The following is a 25,591-nucleotide window of genomic DNA, read 5'->3' on the forward strand; positions in this document are numbered from 1 at the left end:
CTACAAAACCCTGGGCATTGGCTCAGCAAAATACACCTCTACTGCAAACTTTGGACTGTAAATTTTCCATGTTTTTGATTTATGAGTATTATCCAATTCATGTCTTGGTAGATAAAGCCTAAGAATGGGAAAAAAGATCATTACATTTCCTATTAGGGCTAAGAGAAAGCCACACAATAAATTGCTTTGTTGGTGCTTCAGGGAAAAGACCTCCCTAATTTATGATCAGAGCCTCAGACCCCTCCCCTTCCCCCATGAGTTGGTTGAGCCCTTCCAACTCTACCTTAATAAGGACATGTTGCTGATTCTTCCAACACTGTTTCTTATGATCTTATTAGTGATATTTCTCTAAGTGAGGAATACATACTCTAGAGGTGTGCAATAAAATTCAGTAAGAAAACATAACTTCTCCTTTAAGTGAAGAACTTTGTGTTTTGGCCTAACAGCTGTCTCCTCACTATATAAACAGTTTGTTTTAGCCATATGCAAATTAAATGTTACCAACATCTTTAGCATCTTATATAAAAGCAAGCATTAAAATGATCCAATTTTGCTTTTCCTATATCAACATGGACTAATGGCCTGTTTAATGACAACCACTTCAACACCATCTATCAACTGAGTTAAAAAATTATTTTTCTCCTGTAGTGGATTCTCTGTCTATCTGCCTGTCTGTCTCTGTCTCCCCTTGTTCTCATAACCACAAGATTCTTTGGAATAATCAAATCCAATTAATTTTTAAATAAAGATTTCTAATTCAATTTCTAATAAATTATTTTCTAATAAATCATATTTAAGTCAGAAATTATCACATGATTGATTTTAGGTGACTTCACTAATACTTGGATGTTAGATGTGCCAACTAGCTTCTAAGCTGTGGATCACCTCTGGATCACACTTGGAATTTGGTTGTTGGGTGCCTCTTAGCCAACATTCTTTGAAGCCTTGCTAAACTCAAGACACTTAGTAAATATTCAACTTCATGGAAGGAATTTACTGTCACACTCAAAATCTGAGTATAATGCATTTTAACTTTTAGTCCAAGGGCACAGTGCTTGTGACTAATGCAACACTGTGGTTTGAGAAGCAGCTGTATTTTGAAAATAACCTTTACCAAGTCACATGATGTCCCAAGTGAGGGGAGCAGAGTGGAGGTGGGAGAAGCTAATGGGATGGAGTTCCATGAAAAATTAAGACAAAAGGAAACACAAACTGTAAATATATATTGTGCTGTATGTGTGTTTCATATTAATAAATACAAACAGACTCTAAAACGATTTTAAAACCACATTAAGGTGACTAATGCATTGGAATGATGACTCAAGGATTTTGTTTTGTTTCTATAAGTTGAACTCAGGATAGCATAAACCTTGACATAATACACACATGGGATATTAAGCTGTTCTGTTGGATTACAACGTATCCCTACCTGTTATTTCGTATAAAAGCTGTGTGAAACCAAAAGAAAAAAGGGCAGTCATCATAGTAGCTAGGGAGATTCTAAAAAAGACATGGTTAAAGAAAAGGTTAGTTTCATGATAAAACTGATACACTGAATGATTCCAATAAGTTTAAAATTTCCCTTATTCCTATAAAAACATTAAGCAATCACATCCATTAAATACAAAGCACTTTGCAGTTTATAATGATACACTCAAGACACAAAGAAGGCTTCAAGAGACTATTGCTTTCTCAGTGTTAAAAATTTTAAGGAAAGGTATTTATTGTTAAATGGGTTACTTTGCTGGTAATTTTTCAATTAAAGTATAAATCTCAAGTTAATGCAGTGAAGTAAAAGGAAACAGGTAAGTTGAACTTCATTAAAATGTAACCTTTATGCATTAAAAATGGCAGTGTTTTCCGGGTGTTAGTGGCTCTTGCCTTTAATCCCAGCACTTGGGAGGCAGAGGCAGACGGATCTCTGTGAGTTCGAAGCCAGCCTGGTCTCCAGAGCGAGTGCCAGGATAGGCTCCAAAGTTGCACAGAGAAACCCTGTCTCAAAAAAACCAAAAAAAAAAAAAATTGCGGTGTTTGAAAGAGTCATAAGGAATCATTTTTATTATTGTAAATTTATATATAGTACATATAAGTGTGTGTGTGTGTGTGTGTGTGTGTGTGTGTGTGTGTGTGTGTGTGTGTATTGAGGTTATGCGATTTGAGCTGACAGCATTCCCACTAAGAGCAATAGACTAGCAAAACCCTCAGTACCAAGTGTGAGAAATTGTTTCATTTCAAATATTGGCCAGGGAAGAGCCAGAGATTCCCCAAACAATACAGGCTATTGCTGTTGCTATTGATTGCCTCTTAGAGGTTGACAGCAAGTCCCTATTGCTGAAGACACCATGGACTTTTGACACAATACTCAGAAGAGCCAAGCTGAGCCTGACAAAGCCTCAGGAAGCTCTATGTGCCCTGTGAGGGGAGGGAAGCAAGCAATAGTTCTACCGAGCCATGAACATTATGGCAAGATATCCCTAGGGTGCAACAGTGGCACTGTCTTGGCAGCAACCAACAGCTGTCTAATTAAGATTTAAGGCTCACTCATCAGGAGATAAATCATGGCTGGTATCAGAAACCTAGTCAACTACCTGGAGCTAGTGGTCATGGATCTTAGAGAATAACCTTGTATTACCACTTTACTAAACCAGCATAATTCCTAACTGCAGTCTAAATACTTACCCACCCACAGATAAGTGTAGCTCTTAAACCTCCACAAAGAAGCTTTTCTTTGTAGCAGACAGAGATCATTACAAAAATACAAAAAACAACTGGTCAAAATATGGAGAACAACTTATCATGGAGAACCTTGCTCCAATGTACACATCCACAACACAACTCCTGTACCTGAGGCTCAAGGATCAACAGGGAAGAGAGGTCAGAAGCATTGTAAGAGCCAGAAGACCAGGAAATCAGCTAGGATATGGTATGTGTCTGTTAGAAATGCTAAGCAGGCTTCATCCATGATCACAACAATATGGCTGCTTACACAAGACCTAAACAATGCCAACACCAATAGACACAATAATTTGGAACGAGGAAATCTTAAAATGTGAGAAGGGGTAAGGCGAGAAGATATAGGAGGGTGGAAGGAGGAAAGAGAAGGAACATTTCCTTCAAAAGAGCCTCCTAGTTCTTTTTGAAATTCATCGTCTCTGTTTTCATTAATTGTTGTTAAATACATGTGTGCATACATAATACATACATACATATTCCTATGTAGGTAGAAGCTGCTCAGGCTGTATAATGTTACTTGTAAATATATTTTCGGTGTTGACTATTTAGTATTGCATGAACAATTAGTGTGCTCTGACTGAGAGAAGAGACTATCTCTCCCACTCTCAGAATTCCTTAGTCGCCTGCAGTTCTTTGTGTAGAGTTAAGGCCTCTTGGGCTCCCTGAACCAGTCCATGTTAGCATGTCTATTGTTATTGTCCTGATGATGAGATTCTAATGAATGTAGCTTCTGATATAATATCACTGTTGACTCCCAGTGTTCTGGCTTTTATACTTTTTTTTTTCCCTCTGAGACAGGGTTTCTCTGTGGCTTTGGAGGCTGCCCCGGAACTAGCTCTTGTAGACCAGGCAGGTCTCAAACTCACAGAGATCCACCTGCCTCTGCCTCCCTGAGTGCTGGGCTTAAAGACATGTGCCACCAACACCTGGCTTCAAAATATTATATATGTTCTTTAGGGAAGAAAATGTTTCATTTTGATTTGTTGCTTTCTTCTAACTTCCTGGCCATGGGCTGATGTCTGTTATTTCTTTATTGGGAATTATAGCAAAGGAAATTCCAAACCAAAATCATTAGAAAACTAGACAAGAAAGAGCCATGCTTGGTGACACAAACCTGTAACCCCAGCACTTGGGAGGCTGAGGCAGGAGGATCACAGGTTCAAGGTCAGCCTGTGTTGCATGGTAAGCTTCCAGCCAACCTGGACTGTGCATCTCTGTCTCAAATAACTAAAACAAAAGAAAAAGACTAGGCAAGAACAAGGTGTATCTTGATTACTCACCGGAGAGAGAAATTTCACTTTCACATCATCATATAGAGCTGGACAGTTGAATACATTAATTATTACTCTGTCTGTTTCAACATCATGAAATATCTGTGGATAAACATATGAAATTCAGAACTACATGCTTGCTTAAGACGTATAAGAATGAAATCCACTTTTACTCCCTCAAACACCCTAAATTTATCAACTATTCTTGGTGCCATAGCCCAATCATTACACACACACACACACACACACACACACACACACGTAGATATTAATCTTTCTATGAAATAATAACTCAGTTATTTAAATTAATCTTGCATCTGTTGAGGGCTATGACAGGACAATGTTGAAAAAGACAGTATTAAATAGACCTCAACCAAGAAAGCATTATTGTTGGAAATAATGCCATCTGATTTTCCTATGTTGAAGCCTAGTTAAAAAAAAAAAAAGCACTATGCCTGCCATCCCCAAACCCCATGTCTAGTGCTGGTTGTGCAGCTTTTGCACCCATTCATCCTGGTGAGTTCCTCACAAACTGAACCACATATGACACCCCTGTCACTCGGGCCTAGCTCTGTTAGCAGCTTCAGTGCTGACCTAGCTTGGGAATTCTCACAGAGCATCACCTGCCTATGCCAAACCTGGCTATGCCTTGCTAGCACAGCCCGTTTACTCACCAGCCTATCTTGGTGAATACTCCAGCTTACATCTCATCTACACATACTCCTATGTATTTCCTGACTAGTGAAGCTTGCACACCATCCCAGGCAGACCCAGCCATAAGTCCCATTCATACACTTTCTTGGTTACCACTGAATTGGAATCACCCACACCCATGTAGTCAAAAATCAACACCAGAGGGGCTGGAGAGATGGCTCAGCAGTTACAAGCACTAGCTATTCTTCCAGAAAACTTGAATTTGATTCCCAGAACCCATATGGTGGCTGGCAACCATTTGTAACTCTGGTGGGAATCGAATACCCTATTCTGGTTTCTCTGGGCATTGCATATACATGGTGTACACATACAGGTATGCAAAAACACCTGCACATGTAAAATAAAAATCAACACTGAGAACCAGAGAACTGACCTACCAACTCTTCATAGCTGATGTCAAATCAACCAAGCTTGGGTGGCAACAACAAAGCCAAGCTTCCACTAAACAGAGCAGACTAGAATTCCGCATATTATATACATCCAAAGAAAGAACTCCACATGCCCAGGTCACTTTGAAAAACATAACAAATATGAAAGATATGTTCTCCAATGAGAATTACTTAGATGAACCCAGGACATAGAATTTAAAATAACAATGATGATGAGCAAACAACTCATGGAGTTTAAATAGTTTAAACCCCTCAAAAAACTTAAACATGGTTGAATGAAATAACAAGAAAAGTCAGTATCTAAAAAGTGAGTACAGTAGAAACACAGAAATACTGAAGAAAACACAAGCCAAAATGATGGAATTGAAAAACTCAATAACCCAATTAGAAAATGCAGGGGAAAACCATACCAATAGAAAGGGTTAATTAGAAGATAGAAGATGAAGACTTGAGAGTAAAGTGGAAGAATTGGACCACTCAAGCAAAGAATAAGAAAAATTCAAAGCACAAAGGAATATGAGGAACTTTAAGACCCCATGAAAAGACCAAAACTATGAATTATAGGCATAGATGGAGATGAATTTCCAGTGAAGGTCATAGACCAGATTGTAGAAGGAAATTTCCTCAAATTAAGGAAAGACATACACATAAAGACACAAGAAGCACTTGTACCATCTAATATACAGGACCAGAAAAGAAACTTACTGTGGTAGATTATAGTTGAAACAATATATAGAACCAAGAGGGCGCATTGAAAACTGCAAAAGAAAAACAAGTCACATATAAAGTAAAAACAGCAGGATAACTGCTGAATTACAATGTAAACTTTAAAAGCCAGGAGATCCTGGAGCAATGCACTCCATGCTCTAAAAGAACACAAACACCACCAGAAGGTGCCATCTAAACTTCTAAAGGAAGGAGACAACCCACAGTTCTACTTAGCTACCACCACACATATAAGCCACATGAATGACCAACATGACATGATAACCCTAAGGGCACAGTGGCATACATGCCTTAGCAGTAACCAACAGCTCTTTAATTGGACTTGAGCCCCATTCAATCAGAGGAAAACCATGCCTGGTACTGGAAACCCAGCTAAATACTCAGTGCTAGTAAAGTTACAGAACATTGTGGAAGAGGGGGCAGAAAGATTTTAAGAGCCAACTGGTCAGGGAATTTTCTGTGATACTGTGTCTTCTAGTATTGTGGGAAGCTATACTCAAAAATGTCACCAATATGACTGGCCAAAAAGCTGAACAAGGATGACACTCATGACAGGGAAAAGCCCTGAGGCCTCAACCCTACACAAGAATTCTAGGAAACTGGGGAATGCTGGGAGCGGGAGAGGTGGTTTCCTACAGGAAAGAGCACGTAGGCTGGTTAGTCAAAACCAAATGGCCAATCCTGAAAACACTCATACAAGTAACATTATATAGATGGAACAGGTTATATTTATGAATATTCATGTACATAGATACACATACATACATGCAATACTAGTTAATGAAAAACGGGTCACCAATTTGGATGAGAGCAAGGAGCAGCATATGAGAGGGTTTGAAGAGAGGAAAGAGAAGGGAGAAATGTTGTAATTATAGTCTCAAAAACTTAAAAAGTGAAAAATAAAAATGACACAGGTGTTAACCAAGATTACTATGCCCAGCAAAATTATCAGCCAGAGTTTGGATTCTCAGCACCTGCATAAGAGGCTGGATGTGGGGATCATTCCCGTAATTCTAGCACAGGGGATGTGGAGATGGGAGGATCCGTGGACTTGCTGAATTAGCCAGTGCCAGGATCATTGAGATACTCAGTCTCAAAAAATGAGGTGGGTAGCCATTAAAGCAGGCACCCAGCCTTGATATCTGGATTCCGCATGCATGCACATACAACTATACCCCTCCACATGCACACACTAACAAAAGCAAAAGTAAAACCAGGAATTTCAGTTCATGCGTTTTCTCTTACCATACAATTTTTGGAAGAAAAACAGGAAAATACAGTCTCTTGCCACATTACTACCTGTACTTCCAGATCACTCCCATCACCCTTTCCAACACCTGAGTAAAAGTGAAAAATATAGAGTTATTAAAAGTCAAAACAGCTCTCCTACTGACACTCTAGCTTGAGAAGAGAATATTGATCTCATTGAGCAATGTCGTCATATTTAATCATTTGACCTTGTATAGATTTTGTCTTTGAAAAACAAAGATTTCAAAAACCCAAATTTTGTCTCCTAAAGCAGAATTTATAAGGCTAGAGAGAGAGGGAGGGGGAAAAACACAATTTACTTTCTAAGAGTTAGAATTCCATTGTTTCATATTTCTAGCAAACAGCACAGGGAAGGTGGCTTGAAAATCTTCCTGGACTTCCAATCACGACATTTAAAAATAATTATTCCTCTTGTTCTACCCTGAGTCCAGTTTGTGACACAATCTCTATGAAGATATAGGGTGGCCATATTCAGACTTCCTTTAGCACTCAGTATAAACTTCACATAGATGGTCTTATGACCCTTTCTCTGGTTCTAATGGTACCACTTCCTTTGTTGTTTCCTCAAACACCTGATCTTGGAATCCTCCACGTAACTTTCCCCATATTTTACCTTAACAGATTAATAAAGTCCTAGTCACTTTTGATGGTCCATCTAACATTGTTTTCTTTACATTTAAGGCTTCATTAACACCATCTTATTAGATTATCGTTGTGAATTGTTCTTGCCTGATTCCTCTGCTCCACTCCAGTTCCCAAACTTCTACCAGAAATCAATAAAATGTAAAACTGTTATGTTTGTATGAAAATGTTTTATGTAACATGGTACAATGAATATAGATGATAAAAATTTAAAAATATAGAACTATATGAAGTCAAATACTTATCACATGATTTATCTAAGCCCTTAAGTTCTCACATACTTCAAACTGTGTAAGTGAATCTTAATGATTTAAAAACACAAAAGTAAAACAAATAAACAAAAATCCTATGAAGTGAAAAATCTGTCTTAATCATTCTTCACCTATTTTGTTCCTCAGACACAAATATGTAATCAATATTATGTATTATTTTTATTTTTAGGTGATGAAAAATTTTATCTATTATACATATATGTGTATATGTTTACACAAATACACACACATACACACACACACATACACATATATGTACATTACATCCCGATCACAGTTTCCCCTCCCTTTTCTCCTCCTAGTCTCTTACTCCCACCTCCTTTCTGCCCTACTCCGTTCACTCCTCTGTTTCTATTCAGAAAAGGACAGGCCTTCCAAGGATATCAACAGAACATGGCATGTCAAGTTGTAGTAAGCACCTCGCCTTGTATTAAAGCTAGGGAAGGCAACTTGATATGCTTTTAACAATCAATTGTGAATATTTGTTTCCTACATGAATGTGAACACATATATCACTTTCCATTTTACAGGAATAGCTTCATATCATTGCCTTGAACTTTGCCAAAATTTGGATTTAACTAATTGATAAGTGAAGGAGAAGTACAATGTTACAGATGTTTTAACACGTGAACAGGCAGGTAGGGAATGACTGAACTTACGAGTAAGTACAAGCTACTGGACACAATTAACTTAGAATTCTATGGACAGATTATTTGTTGTTGTTTTTTTTCAAGACAGGCTTTCTCTGTGGCTTTGGAGGCTGTCCTAGAACTAGCTCTTGTAGACTAGGCTGGTTTCGAACTCACAGAGATCCTCCTGCTTCTGCCTCCTGAGTGCTGGGATTAAAGGCATGTGCCACCACCACCTGGCTGGACAGATTATTTGTAATCATCAATTTTCTACAAAATAAAAAATTACAAAATAGTTCAAAGGCCATGGAAGGTGCTGAGAAGCCTAAACAGCAGCATAGACAAATGTCTATGTCAATTCTACACTTTTCCCATCCATTCCCTTTCTATTCTGATTAGATTCTTTAAGGGAATTCTTAAATTCTTATTTAAAAAAACAAGACTGGTTGTTGCCTGTGTGCTGTTATAACATTACCCAGACATGTAGGCCTCCTGAAGTCTAGTCTGTAAATCTAGAGCAATCCTACTTTTAAGACATGTTTCTGTCTTCCTAAGGAGTCTTCCTTAAACCGTGCTTAAAGACCTCTGCCTTATGTTAAGCTGAAATTACAAATCAAGCCCATGAAATGCCCTACTAGACTTCCATGGATGTGTATGTGTGTGTTAACTCCTCTGGTCTCTGACTAAATCTATAAATCTTTCTAGTTTTAGCCGGGCATTGGGGCGCACGCCTTTAATCCCAGCACTTGTGAGGCAGAGGCAGGCGGATCTCTGTGAATTCGAGGCCAGCCTGGTCTCCAGAGCAAGTGCCAGGATAGGCTTTAAAGCTACACAGAGAAACCCTGTCTCAAAAAAAAAACTTTCTAGTTTTAAATAAACAATGTCTCCACAGGGTTTAAATAAATGTGAAACTATTATTGAGGAAAACTACAGTGTTATGATCAGATATCAGGTCAAGGCAATGGATAAGATACTTGAATTTATATTTGTAATCTTAGAGTTTTTAACAAACAATTTTTATTCTTGTTTTGTTTTATTTTGTTTTCGAGACAGGTTTCTCTATGTAATATAGCCTTAGCTGTCCTGGAACTCACTCTGTAGACCAAGCTGGCCTCAAATTCATAGAGATCTGCCTGCCTCTTCCTCCCAAGTGCTGTTATTAAAGGCATGCACTGCTACCACTCAGCCTTAAATTGTATCTTAAAGGTTTCTTTCTGAAAAACGGAGCAAATGTCAAAGACTATGCATGTAGGTATTATTTCGTGTGTTTCTCAGAGGATCTCTGTGAGTACTGACTTACGTGCTCCAGAACTCTGGCTGCTCATCTTTGAGCTGTTTCCCTCCTTTGCCAACCACACAGAAACTTCTTTAGAAACATTTGTATTCATTCTTTGAGAATTCCATGTAACTTGCTGTTCACCTCCTTCTGCCAACTCTTCCCAGAACCATTCCTTCCATACCCTCCTACTCTGTATCTATTTGTTCTTTAATCAAAACCCATCAAGATTAGTTTGTATTCCCCAAATATTCTTGGATGTGTGGTCTTCCACTGGAATGTGGTTGACTTACCAGAGGCTAAACTTTCAGAGCAAACTGACTCATCTTCTGCCAGCAGCTGCCAACCACCAATGGCTCCTCAGCTGGACATAGGATTTCATGCCCAACTTCCCTCTACACGCTGGAATTTGGTGTGGTTTGGGCTTGCACTAGTCTTGTGCCTGCTGCCACAACTACTGTGAGTTCAGATGTGAACTTCCCCACTGTGTTCTAAAGACACTGTTTCCATGCCGTCATCCACTCTTACCCTCTTTCTACCCCATCTTTCCAATGATCTCAGCTTTGGTATGGTGGGGGAGTGCCATCTATATGTTCCACTTTATTGAGGTGGTGATTAACACAGACACTCACTGTCAGAGACTGCAGAATCTACCCAAGAACTTCTAAAGGGCAGGAGACACTGGAATAAGCCTGGTCTAACACAAGCCTTAATAGTTATGTGGCAATAAAGAAAACATTTGCTGCCTGGGTATTTCAGGCATCTTGATGGAGATGCCAGTGAAGGTTGTAGTAGGAGAAGGTATAAATGAGGAGATCAGGTGGTGAGGAAAAGGGGTCTCTGAAAGGGCAGGCAAGGAAATTATATGGGCATGCCGGCAAGATGGACCTTGAACTAGAGTTGAGTATGGGAAAGAAGAGGTCTCGAGTACTCAAGGCTATCTTCTTTCCCTGCCCCTCCTCTTATACTGGCCTTGAAATATTCCCTGGACTGAGATCAGAGAAGAAATGAGAAGGGACTATGGTGCCATCCCCAAGCCCCCCACGCTAGCTGATGAAGAAAAGGGAAGGATGGGGACATTTAAGAGCTGTCACATGGCAACTACAGAGGTCAGAGTTCATGTTTGAGACATTGTGAATAGACAGTTACCTTCCCAAACATGAAAACACTGGCCCTTCTGCCCGGCCCTTCAGTTCCAAATAAACACTTACCATGAATAGAATAAAGAATGAATCTTTTTATCATGAGCATTTTTCTTGCAGGGAGGGTCCACTGGTAGCTAATTTTCAGTTTTTCAAAATATTTAACATATCTATTCTGCAAAGCAACAGAAGCCTCAATTAAGGTGGGGATGAAAAGTCTAAAGTCAGCATGACTCATCCCTCTTCCTTTTCTTTCCCATATTCCCCCTTTACAAAGAATTTGTCAGGTACAGTTAAGGTGAGGAAACAATTGCAGATGCTATTACATAGTTGGGCATATTTCATATATGTTGTCTAATGACTTAGTATCTAACAAGAAAAAATACTGAGTTGGGTGCTGTGGTGAATGAACTAACATGGAAGGAGCCAATCCTTGTGTATGGGCTGACCATGTTGTTGGTTTTGTGCATGTGTTATATAATATATATGCACATATATGTATATTATATACACACACACACACACACACACACACACACACAGTATATGTGCATCTGGGTATGTGGGTGCTCATGTGGAGGCCTGAGGTTGGTGCTGGCTATCTTCTTAGATCATTATCATATCATCATCATCGCCATCATTACCATCATCATCATCATCATCATCATCACCATCATTACCATCATCATCATCAACCATCATTACCATCATCATCATCATCATCATCACCATCATTACCATCATCATCATCATCATCATCATCATCATCATCGAGACTCTTCATCAACATTGGGATAAAATTTCAGCATGTAGCCCTGGCTAACCTTACATTTTCTATGTAGAACAAACTGGCTTAGAATTCCCATAGAATTATCTTATTTTTCTGACACAAGGTCTCTCAGTAAACTCGGAGTTTATCCATTAGCTAGACAGCTAGACAATCTAGCCCAAACAGCAAACTTCTGGTTAAGTGAAAGGCCCATCTCAAGACACCAAGGTAGAGAGCATTAGAGGAAGATGCCCAATGCCTTCTTCTGCCTTGCATGTATGCACACAGCACATGTACCTGCATGTTCACATGTATGCACTAGACAAATACACACAAACACATACACACACAGAAAGAAAGTAAGAAAGAAAGGAAGGAAGGAAGAAAGAAAGAAAGAAAGAAATGGAAGTCGTGTCTTTCTGAGTCTGTCATGTTTTCTCTTTATATAGAACTTAATTCAAAATTATATATAATGTGTACATACATGTGTGTATTTATATGTTTGTATATGTACTTCAGCTCATGAAACTAGAAAGAGCATCATGGAAGGGAAGGAAGAGATCTTAAAGGAATGGGGACGCAGAGAGAATAATGGAATACTAACTGAGGGAATGAAGGAAATGAGCCAGAGAATGGTAGATAATGGATGAGGACAGTGGCACAGAGGCAGGGGTGAATAGGAACAAAATATGACACATGTATGAAGATATCATAATGAAATCAATTGCTTTGTGTGCTAACCTAAATATTAATTTTTAAAACAAGAAATGACAGTTATAAGAAAGGTTTCTATAAGTCCTTAACTGAAGTGGATATGCTGTGGCTATAGAGTGCTCCACAAGCCATAGATTATGATGATGTATAAGTACCACTACCCAACTGTTGAGGCCACAGCACCCAGAAAAGGGCACTCTAACCATGACCTGGCCAATGCTTCTCAAACCTGTAGTTGAGTCCTTGCACTGGTAGCCTTGGTAAATGGTATTAAGAAGGTTTTTTGTTTGCTTTGATGCAGGGTTTCTCTGTGTAGCCCCGGCTATCCTGGAATTCTCTATGTAGCCTAGGCTGGACCCTTGAACTCACAGAGATCCACCTGTCTCTGCCTTCTGAGCACTAGGATTACAGGTATGTACCAACCAGCATGTCTGGTGGATATTAAGGTATTTTTTTTTAAAATATTTTTGGTTGTAAGCCTATCCTTTAATGGCTAAGTCATCTCTCCAGCCCATATTAAGGTATTTTTAAGAGAATCCTTATGTCAGATGTTATACTGAAATACTTGTGGGATAAAATGATCTGTTGGCTGGAATTTTCTTCAAAATAATTCAGGTTTAGGGAAAGAAAGTGTGGACTCTAGTGTTTAGTGTCTCTACTCAGAAGAATGGGTAGAGAATGAATGATGGAGGGCTGAAATGATAGCTGAAGTGGTGTGAGACGATAAAGTGGTCTACTCCAGTTTTGTGTATGTGCTATGGTTTGAGGATTATGGTTTGGCTCCCTCATCTACTGTCTCCCTCAGGGGCAAAGAAAACGGAGTGATTGACCAGGAACCTAAACTGAGCCAGACAAACCTCCTCACCTTTAAACTGCTCTATCACATATTTGACACAGTGCTGACAATCATCCCTAGTACAGTGTTTGGAAAATTCCATAATAAACTGTTTTTGAAAGAATAAAAGGCACTAGCATATATTTCACAATAGTATATAGAATTAAATGTGATATATATGAAATACAATCTTATCTGATATGCAATAAATATTTTTTGAGGCAAGGTTTTATCTATGCTAGCCTCAAAACTGAGATCCTCCTACCTCACTCTAGGATTATAGACATGAGCCACCATGGCTGACTTATAATAGTGTTTTCCAAAGTACTTTCTTTCCTTTTCATTTTGTTTGTTTTTTGTTTTTTTGCCTTTGAGACAAGGTTCTCTGTGTAGCCCTGGATGTCCTGGAACTCACTATGTAGACCAGGCTGGCCTCAAACTCAGAGATCCACCTGCCTCTGCCTCCCAAGTATTGGGATTAAAGACATGTACCACCACTGCCTGACTTATTCTTCTTTAAAATATAATTTTTCTTCCTCTCTCTGCCCCTACCCCCTTAAAACTGTCATGTTTTCTCTTTATACAGAACAACACACACACAGTGAGAGAGGGAGACATACAAACAGGCACAGACATATACACACAGAGATACATACATACAGACACATCACACATCACACACACACACACACACACACACACACACACACCATCCAGAAACAGTTTCTATGACATTTTTCAGGGATTGATTTGCTAGTGTGTCTGAATAGAAGTCAGGGAATTGAGTGGTAGACTTTATATGATGGTTACAGGTCAGGAATGGTGTATTTTGCAAGGGCAAACCAATTCCTGAACCCTAGAAACAACAGCAAATATAAAATGTAAAGCAGGATGTTCTGGGAAGATCACAAGGCTTGGCATCTGAGGTGAGGCTCTCAGTTTCAAGGAGGGAACAAAGCCTGGCCCAGGACACCTGAGCATTGTCAACTAGTCATCAGATGGAAGGGTGGGACATTAAACTATAAAAAGTGTCTCTCACCCTCCCACAGAACCCTCAAAAGAAGGGTCTTACCTGAGAAGGGGTCTCTACGCCTTGAAACTTAGAGCTGCTGGCTTTATCTGTTCGCCGCTCCCCAAAAAAGTAAAGGCTTTCCTATGGGAAAGAGAACAACACAATATGGTTTAGCTGCACTCTTCCTTTTCTTACGGGAAAGGGGATGACACAGCATGGTATAGCTAAACTCTTCATTTTCCTGCACCAGGCATCATTAAAGTCTGGCTTCCTTAAGCTGGCCATATCAGGGACTTCTCTAGACTCATAAACACACCAAAAGTCTAAGAAGCATCTGGTCCAACCCTTCTACCTTCCGTTTTTACAAACAAGAAACCAGCCAGACTCTAGCCAGGGAACCAGGCGGGTTAACTCAGGGTACCACTGAACCTGGAGCTCACTCATTCAGATAGATTGGCTGGTCAGCAAGCCCTTGGAATTGGCCTGAACCCCTGCCTCAGACTCTTCCATGTTGGGGTTACAGGAGCATGCACACAATATGGACGTGGCTTTTACAAATAGGTGCTGCAGATCCAAACTCAGGCCCTCATGCTCCAGCAACCGGCTCTTTACCCACAGACCCATCCCCCCAACTCTCTCCAATGGAGCACACTGATTTGATTAGGCAGGATGGCCAGCAAGCTCCAGAGAAGCACCTGTCTCTAGCGCTCTACCCACCCATCCTGAGTTATGGATAGGCACTTGCTACCATGTTTTTATGTGGGTGCTAGGGTTCTGCACTCAGGGTCTTATGCTTATATAACAGGCCCTTTACCACCAGAGCTATCTCCCCAGGACCTAATTAAGTTGATTTGATCACTCATTAATTATTGATTTGTAATTTAAAAATCACTACCCCCCTTTTTTTTTTCTCTTTCACTTGTGCCCTTGGCCCCCAGGCACTAGGCCAACTGGCTCAGCCCTAGGGCAGGCATGGCATCACCCACAGCCTCCAGGGACTATAGGAAACTAGGATAAACACCCATTTTCAAAACCTATGTGTCAAGCTATAAAAACAGAGAGGATGGTGGGATTCTAGAAGTACATATGTTTGGAAGCCAAAGCTCCTCCTCTATAGACTGTAGGAGAGATAAACAGAGCTTTCAGAAGTGCATCCTGTAAATGCTAAACTCCCAGCAAGCTCCTGGAGGCAAAAGAGAGATCTCTGTTTCAAAATGTCTGAACAGGATAAGCAAGATGGCTCAGTGGGTAAAGGAGCTTGCTGCCAAACCTGATGACTTAAGTTTGATGCCCGGAACCCACACAGTGGAAAGAGAAAACCAACTCACAACTCATATGCACACTCAATAAATGTAAAAAAAAAAAAAAAAAAAAAAAAAGATTTTTTTTTTAGGCTCTGGAAAGAGCCCAGGTTGTCTCCTCAGACATTTCTAGCAAAGGTTACACTGACTTTGACTAAGCAGGGACAATATTATGCTGCTGTGAATTGGAAAATGTTAATTTCTAATGACTTAATGATTACAAAGACACTTAAGTCCTCTGAAGGCTCTTATCTAATTAATCTTGATATTATTCTTGGGAAGAAGAAGCCATGTGATTGGTGGTGAGGGGAGGGAGAACATTTTGACCTTTTCCTCCTATAGCCCAGGCTAACCTTGAATTTAAGATCTTCCTGCTCCAGCATGGCGTGCTGGGTCAGGGGCAGCACCAGCAAACCCAACAGAGCCTTTTTACATTTGTATGATGTGGCTTAACCTATTTTACCTTAATCTTGCAGTTAACTATGCCTGCCTCTATTAAAATGTTGCTACTGTATATATCATGATTTTTATACTACTTATTTTTTAAAATATTGCACTAAAATGTGACAAATCTTAATTACTGGAATGTTTTTCATTCTGTTAGATTTTGTGTCTCTTTGACCTCAGTCTAATCCAGGCCCAGGGCAAGAGACAGGTCAATTACCAACTGTGCATTAGACTAGGCAGTACAAATCTAGGGTTTCTGAAAACCACCTCTCCAGTTTAACTTCTAGGAGTCATGGCTCAGAGGCATCATAACACAGTGCTGCTCCAGGATAGGCAGATTCAGCCCACGTGAGAAGAGAGTGATGCTTTTCATACCTTTGCATTTAAAACTATTTCACTGGCAATGAGGCAGGCACAGACCATGGTTCCTGTTCTTCCTAGAAAGAAAAGAAGGCCATTTAAAGAGCCATTGCTCATCGCAGAGCTCCCTCCGAGGACCTGGGGAGATGGCGTAGCTCTTGATGGTCAGAAACATCAGGACTTGAATTCAGATACTAGAAGCTGTATGAAAAACTGCTGTGATAGTACCAACCTTGACCCCAGCACTGGGTGGGTGGAGTCGGGATACAGAGGTTTGCTGGCCAGCCAGACTAGCCCAAACAGCCAGTTCTGGGTTTAGTGAGAGACCAAGATGCAAATAAATAAATAAATAAATACATATAGAGGACCAGCAAGATGGCTCAGTGGATAAAGGTGACTTGTTGCTCAAGCTAAGTTCAATTCCTAGAACTCACAGGGGAGAACCAACTCTGCAAAATCATCCTCTGACTTACACACACACACACACACACACACACACACACACACACACACCATATACATTAACACACAATACATTTTAAGGTGAAAAGCAATCGAGGAAGAAATTCCAAGGTCAAAATCTGACACCATGAGCAGAAATAACCTAAAATGCATTTTGTATAAGTAGATGTACTTATCCCAAATATTTTAGTTCAGAAGTTGCCAAAATCACTGCTCTGTGGCTACACTTGGAACTCGTGGACTCTTCTTCAGTCTCAATGCTGACATTGCAGTGAAATAAAGACAATCAGGGCTCCAACACTGAAGAACTACTTACAGACCTGACTTTTGTAATGGACATAAACAAAACACCCACATTCCCACCTAGCATCTGTGATGCCTATTATTCCTTTCATTTAAGAGTTCTCAATTAATTTAAATTTTACCCACAGTCTCATGCAGTCCAGATTGTCCTCAAAGTCACTACAGCTCTGATGCTGGAGGCCCAGGGCATGGATTTTCCCTTTGCACCATCTATCCACACTCCCCATGATATTTTCTTCCATGAAAATCTCTTCTTGTTGTGAAAGAGGAGATAAAGATTTGAGGTTGATGCTCAAATCTGTCTTCTTCAAGGGAGGCTTTGCACAGGCCTGAGACTTCAGCAGAATCCTCAAATTCCAGTGACAGTGTGGCAGTCAGCAAGAGAAAGAATCTGACCCTGGGAGTCACAACCCTTTATTTCCAGGCATGGGGAATATCTCATTAAATATCTAAATAAAAGGGGTCTCATTTCAACTACCAGTGGAGTGGCTAGCTGAGTTTATGGTTGGAACTCCAGGGATGTCCAAGCAGTGGCTAGAGAATGCTTTATTATACAGCACTGGTGGCATTGATTGGATGCTTTGTTGGGTGAATAATAGGAGTTTGGGTTTGGGAGAAGCTCAATTGGCTTCATCCTGGGCCCAGTAATCTAGAAAAGTACTTTGGTTGGAGGTTATTCATTTGCTAAATGTTTTAGTTTTGGAGGAGCCTACAGGATTCAGCTTAGGTATAATCTATCAGTACGTGCTGTGCCTATATCTTTGAGATCATTTTTTCAGTACTGATTTGTGTAAGTTATCTCCACCAATTAGGAACTTGAGATGGGCTTAAGAGTCCTAGGAAATTTGTTTGGAGAGCACTTGGTTTGGCTTGCATTCTTCCTTTTGTATCAGCTCTCTCTCTCCCCCCTCTCTCTTTCTCTCCTCTGTGTGTGTGTGTGTGTGTGTGTTGTGGTGTGTGAATGTGTGTTTGTGGTATATGAGTGTGTATATGTGCTGTGTGTGTTGTGTGTGAGTGTGTGTGTATATGTGGTATGGTGGTGGTGGTGGTGTGTGTGTGTGTGTGTGTGTGTGTGTGTGTGTGTGTGTGTGTGTGTGTATTTGTGCATGTGGGGGACAGAGGATGTTGTCCTTCGTTGCTCTCTACCTTATTGTCTGAGATAAGGACTTCCAGGCCCTGAAGATCATGCCAGCTTATTATCAAGTGCTAGACATCTGTGTCTCTCTACCCCAACACATGTTGGTTACAGACGTGCTGGTTTTTACATGAGGTCTGAAACTCAGAACTTAGGCCATTTTGTTTACATGAAAAGCATTTCATTAACTGAGCTCTCTTCCCAGCTCATTTTCAAAAATGTCTCCTTGCTATGGTTTCATTTATCCATGGTCAGCTGACATCAAGTCACAAAGTCAAAAGTAGCCTAAGGCCATGTCGTAACAGCTCTGCGACTTTCCTCCCTTCATCTTAGCACAGAGGCATCGTATCATCTCCCAACAGGACCAGGGAGAATACAGAACAGTAAGGTATTTTAAGAGAAACAACATTCACATTGCTTTCATCATAACACATTGTTGCAATTATTCTATTTATTAGTTATTGTTGTTAATTTCTTATTACTTCTAATTTATACATTTGCTTTTCACGGGTACGTTGTGTAGGAAAAAGCACAGTATCCACATGCTTCAGTAATCCCTGAGGCATCAAAAGGGAAACCAGTGGAGGAATGGAACACATCCCCATTGACAAGCAAGAGACTCCTGTATTAATGGAAATACCCAAAGTGGTCACTGAAGATTCTCATTTGCTTTTGACCTTCTAACTTATTGTCAGTTGACCATGGCTAAATGAAATTGTAGCAAGGAGAAACATGGATAAGATGAGTGGATATTTGTATAGATAGCATGGCTTTTTGGATTACTAAAGTAAATTAAAGAAAATGCTCCAAGATGGGCTGTGGTGGTACATTGGGGATGCCAGGTGTGGTGGCTTAAGCCTTTAATCCCAGAACTCAGGAGGCAGAGGCAGGCAGATCTCTGTGAGTTCAAGACCAGCCTGATCTACAAAGCAAGTTCCAGGACAGGCTCCAAAAGCTACAAAGAGAAACCCTGCCTCAAAAAACAAAACAAAAGTAAACAAAAGGAAAATTCACCAAATGCATTCAATATGTTTTCCAGATGATCTATGTTAAGTTATGTAAAATGTGAAAAAAACTCAATTTTATTTAATAATAAGATATGTAATTCTGCTGTACCAGAGGCCACTACAGAAAACCATAGACAATTAAAATATGGAGTTGTGGAGACCAGTTCCAATGTATACCTCTACAAAAGAATCCCACACCTGAGGCTCAGGGAACATTGTAGAAGAGGGAGTGAGATGATTGTAAGAGCCAGAGAAACAGGGGTTTGCTGTGAGATTGTCTCTTGGGGACACCAGAAGCTACACCCATAAAATCTTGCCAACATGACTGTCCAAATGTGAGCTGAACAAGGAGGACACCAATGAACACACCAAACTGGGTGGAAAAGCCCACAAGGTCTCAACCCTATACACAGAACTACAAGCAATTGCGTTAAGCTGGGAGTGAAAGAGGCGGCCATCCCCGGGGCAGAACACACCAATTGGTTGGTCCAGTAACAAATAGCCCTGGAATACATACATATACATATGTAACATTAAATGGACTCAACAGGTTCTATTTGGGAAGGCATATGTATATACAAATACATATATGCATGCAGTAACCAATGATGAGAAAAGAGGCCATGAGTTTTAAGGGGAGAGGGGAGATTTGTAGTAGGATAGGGAAGGGAGAAAAAGAAAACCCACAAAGTACAGTTTGTGCTGTCCATATGCTTTTGGATGGGTGGCCTCCCAGTGGGGCATAAATGACCCACCAGGGGACAAACTGCTAAGAAGACTGACTCTCCCTTTCCAAGGATCTAATAATTGCCGATTGTTCCTTAGTTAAAGGGGGAGAAGATGGTACCCACCTCCCATCTTTATTCTGGGATTTTGTCTGGTTTGACAAAATCACAACTGCTGTGAGTTTATATGTGGATCTTTCCCTCTTCGTCAGAAAGTACAGTTTCCTTATAGCTGTCCACTGCTCCTGACTCTTACAATCCTTCCTTTCACTCTCCCACAATGATCCCCAAGCCCTGGGAAGAGGGAGTGTGATTTAGATGACTCTGTAGTCTTTCATTCTCTATACTCGACTCTGTAGGTCTCTATATTAATCACCATCTAGTACAAAAGAAGCTTCTCTGATGGTGGTTGAGAGGTGCACAGAAAATGGGTATAACAACAAATCATTAGGAGTCGATTTAACACTGTGCCCATTTAACAGTCTCTCAGAGTCTGTGGACAATCTTATCACAGAATCAACCCAATCATTGTGCCATATGTGAGTTTTAACTTGTGGAATGAACCTCAAATCCAATCAAAAAGTGGTTGATTGCTCCCATCCCAGCAGTAAGCACGCCTTGTCTGGCTGGCCATTACTGTAGTTTTCAGTGTTACAGCTGGACAGAAAGAGGATGGCTTTTTCCCCTCTGGTAGCATGAATAGTGTGTTCCAGCATGAATAGCATGTTCCAGCACTATGAAATCTAGCCAGCAGGGATGAAGTTTCCAGGTGAGTGCCAACTTGACTTCCCCGTGTTCTATGACTAATATATGTGGTATATTCAGCAATAGGGTCTTGCTGTAAAGTTCTGGAGGGTAACCAAGAGCCTTGACAATAGCCAGTGATGCTTGGGGGCATATGGGACACCATAGGGCAACAAATTCAAAAGAGGGAGTCCATTCTTCAAACTGGAGCAGAGAACTAAGAAGGGAGTTCTCTGAAAAGCACGAATGGCCAAGAAATGTTTTTTTTTTCTAATGTCCAATATCCTTAGCCATTAGGTAAATGCAAATTAAAACTACTTTGGAGATTTCATCTCATCAAAGTCGAAATGGCTAAGATAGAAAAAAAATGACAACACATCTTGATGTGAATATAAGGAAGGGGAAATAGTTACTCGCTGCTGGTGGAAGTGCAGTATGGTAAAGCCACTATGGAAGTCATAGTGGAGATTGATCATAACTCTAGAACTAGATAAACCACTGGAACACATACCAGAAGGACTCCATATCTATGATAGAGATACCTGCTCACCCATGTTCATTCACAATAGCCAGGAAATGAAACCAGCCTAGATAGCCATCAACTGATGAATGGATAATGGAATTGTGGTACAGTTGAATAATAGAATATTATTCATCTATTAAGAAAACAGAATTATGAAATTAACAGGTAAATGGACAGAACTGGAAAAAGTCTTTCTGAGTGAGGTATTCCAGATTCAGAAAGACAAATGAAGCATGTTTTCTCATTTGTGTCTCACTGGGTATACAAACCACACTTAAGGGTAGCCCAATGCTTAGCAGTAGAAGGCATCACAGAATGAACTCAGTGGTGTTTTCTGTTGGTTATTTTTTTTTTCTGATATCGCTTTGTTTGGGCATTTGTTTTTTATTTTTGGATTTTTGAGACAGGGTTTCTCTGTGTTGCCCTGGCTGTTGGAACTCAGTCTGTAAACCAGGCTGGCCTTGCACTCTGCTTCCCGAGAGCTGGGCTTAAAGGCATAACTCGTGTTTGGGCATTTTTTATCTTACTGGGCTTTGTATACCATAGTTCCCAGTTTTGTGCAGGCTTTGTTTGAGTGTGTGTTTCTTGTTCTTTTTCATTTTTTGTGACTTTTAAAAATTGGCCCATGTTTTTTAAAGATAGAAAGAAGGTGTAGAGTTGGATGGTGGAGAGGTGGGGAGGATCTGGGAGGAGATAGGAAAAGGGAAACCACTATGAGAATCCAGTGTATATATTTTCAATATGAAGAGTACTTCTTTTCTAAAAGTAAACCAGTGGCAGGTTTAGTAGTCATGCCTGTGATCTCAGTATTTGGAAGGAGACAGGAGGATCATGAGGTGGAGGCCTGCCCGGAATACATTGGTAGTTCAAGGACCAGCTGGGCTAACATTATCCAAACTCTGCCTCAAGGAAAAACAAACAAACAGAAACAAAACATAAAAATGTCCAATATCACTGGTCATCTGGGAAAAGTGGGTTAACCACATAAGCTAAGTATGATAAAGTGATGCATATATCAATTAGTTACATTCAGCTGCTCCACAATTGATACAACTACAAAATATAATGCATATCATAAAAATATAATTTGTCAATTAAAAGAAAAATAGCCTTAAAATAAAGTGTTATTCTCTTCTAAAGATAAAAGATCATTGGTATTTCACAGATTTACATTGATTGTCAAGTCAAGAATAAAATAATCCAAATATTTAGTAAGCAAGGGAAAAATATTCCCAACCTTCCTTAACTCTTTTTTTCTCCTTCCCTTCACTCTCATCCTTCTTACATTCCTTCCGTCTTGAAGCCGATTATTTTAAAGTGTTAGTGCTGAGTATGACTAATAGCATTAGTTCCTACACATATTTCTTTTCAAAAAAAGAAATGAAAAGAAAAGCAGTGTTACCTTTTCCTCCCTTACAGTGAATCGCCACAACATTTTCAGGATGTTGAGCCATCCAGTCATTTACTTCCTTGGAGAACAACAACATTTCCCTGATTCAAAAATAAGATTTTTAATTCAATTAATTTTTTTTCCAAAATAATAATTTTCTTAAACATTGAGCCCATGGTACTTAACCCTTTTTTGACTGTCAATGTGGAGTCAGACTTACTCAAGGGTGGGAACATTATGATCATCAATCATGATCCTGCGGACCCTGTAGTGAAAGTACTTCGGGTCATAAGAATTCTCACCTAAAATAAATAATAATATGTCATATATCTATGCCTAGTAACATAGCAAATGATAGCTATGAACAGATTTAAAGTTTCATTTAGAAAATCTGTCTTCAATAGAGTAAAGGATCACCAGACTACAATCCACACTGCCAGAGAAGCTAGTAAACAAGGAGGACCCTAAGAGAGACATACATGGTCCCCTGGAGAAGGGGAAAGGGTCAAGATCTCCTGAGCTGATTGGGAGCATGGGGGGAGGGGAGAGGGAACTAGGAGAATGAGAAGGGGAGAAGAGGAGGGGTGAGGAGGACATGATGGAGCAGGAAGGTTGAGTTGGGGGAAGAACAGAGAGAGCAAGATAAGAGATACCATATTAGAGGGAGACATTATAGGTTTAAAGAGAAATCAGGCACTAGGGAAAGGTCTGGAGAGCTACAAAGATGACACCAACTAACAATCTAAGCCACAGTGGAGAGGCTACCTTAAATGCCCTCCCCTGATAATGATGACTGACTTATATGCCATCCTATAGCCCTCATCCAGCAGCTGGTGGAAATAGAAGCAGACACCCACAGCTAAACCTTGAACTGAACTGAAGTCCAGTTGCAGAGGAGGACTGATGAGCGAAGGGGTCCACACCAGGCTGGTGAAACCCACAGAAACAGTTGACCTGAACAAGGGAGAGTGCCTGGTCCCCAGACTTATAGATGGGAAACCAGCATGGGACTGAATCCAGACCCCCTGAATGTGGGTGTCAGTGGGGAGACCTCAGAAATCTATAGGGCCCCTTGTAGTGGATCAGTACTTATCCCTATCGTAGGAATGAACTTTGAGAGCCCATTCCACATGGAGGGATACTCCCTGAGCCTAGACACAAGGGGGAAGGCCTAGGCCCTATCTCAAAGGATATGACAGACTTTGAAGACCCCCTACGGAAGGCCTCACCCTCCCTGGGGAGCAGAAGGGTATGGGATAGGTGGGGTGTTAATTGTGGGGGGTAGGTGAGGGAGAGGGACCTGGGATTGACATATAAAATAATCTTCTTTCTAATTAAAATAAAAAAAAATTTAAAAAGAAAGGAAAATCTGTCTTCAAGAGTAGTTTTCTGTTTGCTCTAAAAACCATCTTTCAGAGTTACAAAGAAAGTTTGGGTTTTCACCTCAGGCAAACTAGGCTCATTTTTAAAGGAAGTGTCACCTTTAGCTTTCTAGTTACTTCTTTGGCGCATCATCATTGATGTTAGGAAGCACAGAGCAGAGACAAATGTAGCTGACAGAGATGCCAGCTCCTAAAAAAATGTTCAGCTGACAAGCAAGCATTGAACAAACCACTAGAGACAGGGTGGTAAAGTGAGATATAATATTATCAAAAGGTGCATTTTTATTTTTATTTTTATTTTAATCCAGCACTCTCTCCTTATCACAACCTACTCCAGGTGGGTTAGAGAGTAGACTTGCTAATGTTTACACCTTCAGTGTAACCTAGAAGGAAATAAAGATTTCCTGACCCTAGAACAGACATTTCCTAACATGGTTCACTTCTGCTCTGCCTGTTCTGTCCTTCCAGGCCCACCTATGCCTCCTGCCCAGGGTACTTTGTGCTGGCTGAGCTAACTTTCCTATCACACGAGGCCAATACAAGATGGGAAGTTTTACTGAAGTGTGAGAGAGGAGCCAGCAAAACCAATCTGTTCTCTACCCACAGTAACACAAAAGTTAGTTGTGTACATACTGCATAGATTGTAGACTTGATAGTGGTTTGGATGCTTCGTGTCAAGGAACCGCACAACCTCCTAAACAAAGACAGACACAAATGTTACATATCCAGTGTCATCCAGAAGTAAGAGTAGAGAGACCAGGAGTAACCAAAAATGGCTACTATTGCTTCATCTAGTTCTCATTGGCATCTTCTAGTGAAAATTCCCTGAATTTGAAGGTATGTAGATATCACATCATATGTAACATGCTAATAAAGAAGGTCATACTAGCCTCTGTCATAATTTGAATTGAATGCTCCTATAAGTTCATATGTTTAAACACTTGGTCCCCAGCTAGTGGTGCAGTTAGGGAAAGTTATGGAGCCTTTAGGAGGTTGAGTCAGTCTGGAGGAAGTAGACTACTGGGAGAAAGTGTTGAGGCTTTATTTCTTAGTGTCATTTGTTCACTCTCTCCTTCCTGAGAGTGAATACAATGTGACCAGGGAAGAAATCCTTCATGATATATAATTATGGTGAGATCTTATTTATACTCTAGCAAATAAAGCTTGCCTGAAGATCAGAGGGCAGAGCTAGCCACTAGCTTACCATAGATGTCTGGAGGTCTGAACAGACAGACAGGAAGTGATATGGCTGGGTGGAGAGAGGAAGTGATAAGGCAGGAGAAGACAAGAACTCAGTCTCTTTTTGGCTGGAAAGTTGAGTAGGTAAAGGTGGCTGTGGTTTTGCTCCTTCATCTCTCTGATTTCTCAGGATTTTCCCCTATATCTGATTCCAGGCTTTTACTATTAAGACCTATTAGG

General features: G+C 40.2%; 1 protein-coding gene across 1 annotated transcript in view; it reads right to left on the reverse strand.

Annotated features, from left to right (window-relative positions):
• Positions 1 to 25,591, reverse strand: part of LOC100753123 (phosphatidylinositol 3,4,5-trisphosphate 3-phosphatase TPTE2) — a 42,314-nt gene continuing 16,723 nt past the window's right edge. Inside the window, exons 11-20 of the mRNA XM_027395392.2 lie at positions 24,806 to 24,866; positions 23,011 to 23,092; positions 22,803 to 22,891; positions 16,517 to 16,578; positions 14,454 to 14,534; positions 11,133 to 11,238; positions 7,079 to 7,170; positions 4,014 to 4,106; positions 1,430 to 1,500; positions 1 to 118 (exon numbers count right to left, since the gene is read on the reverse strand). Coding sequence (XP_027251193.1) covers positions 1 to 118; positions 1,430 to 1,500; positions 4,014 to 4,106; positions 7,079 to 7,170; positions 11,133 to 11,238; positions 14,454 to 14,534; positions 16,517 to 16,578; positions 22,803 to 22,891; positions 23,011 to 23,092; positions 24,806 to 24,866 — 855 coding nt within the window. The remainder of the gene's footprint in view (positions 119 to 1,429; positions 1,501 to 4,013; positions 4,107 to 7,078; positions 7,171 to 11,132; positions 11,239 to 14,453; positions 14,535 to 16,516; positions 16,579 to 22,802; positions 22,892 to 23,010; positions 23,093 to 24,805; positions 24,867 to 25,591) is intronic.

Source organism: Cricetulus griseus, assembly GCF_003668045.3.
Source record: "Cricetulus griseus strain 17A/GY chromosome 1 unlocalized genomic scaffold, alternate assembly CriGri-PICRH-1.0 chr1_1, whole genome shotgun sequence".
Classification (NCBI taxonomy): domain Eukaryota; kingdom Metazoa; phylum Chordata; class Mammalia; order Rodentia; family Cricetidae; genus Cricetulus; species Cricetulus griseus.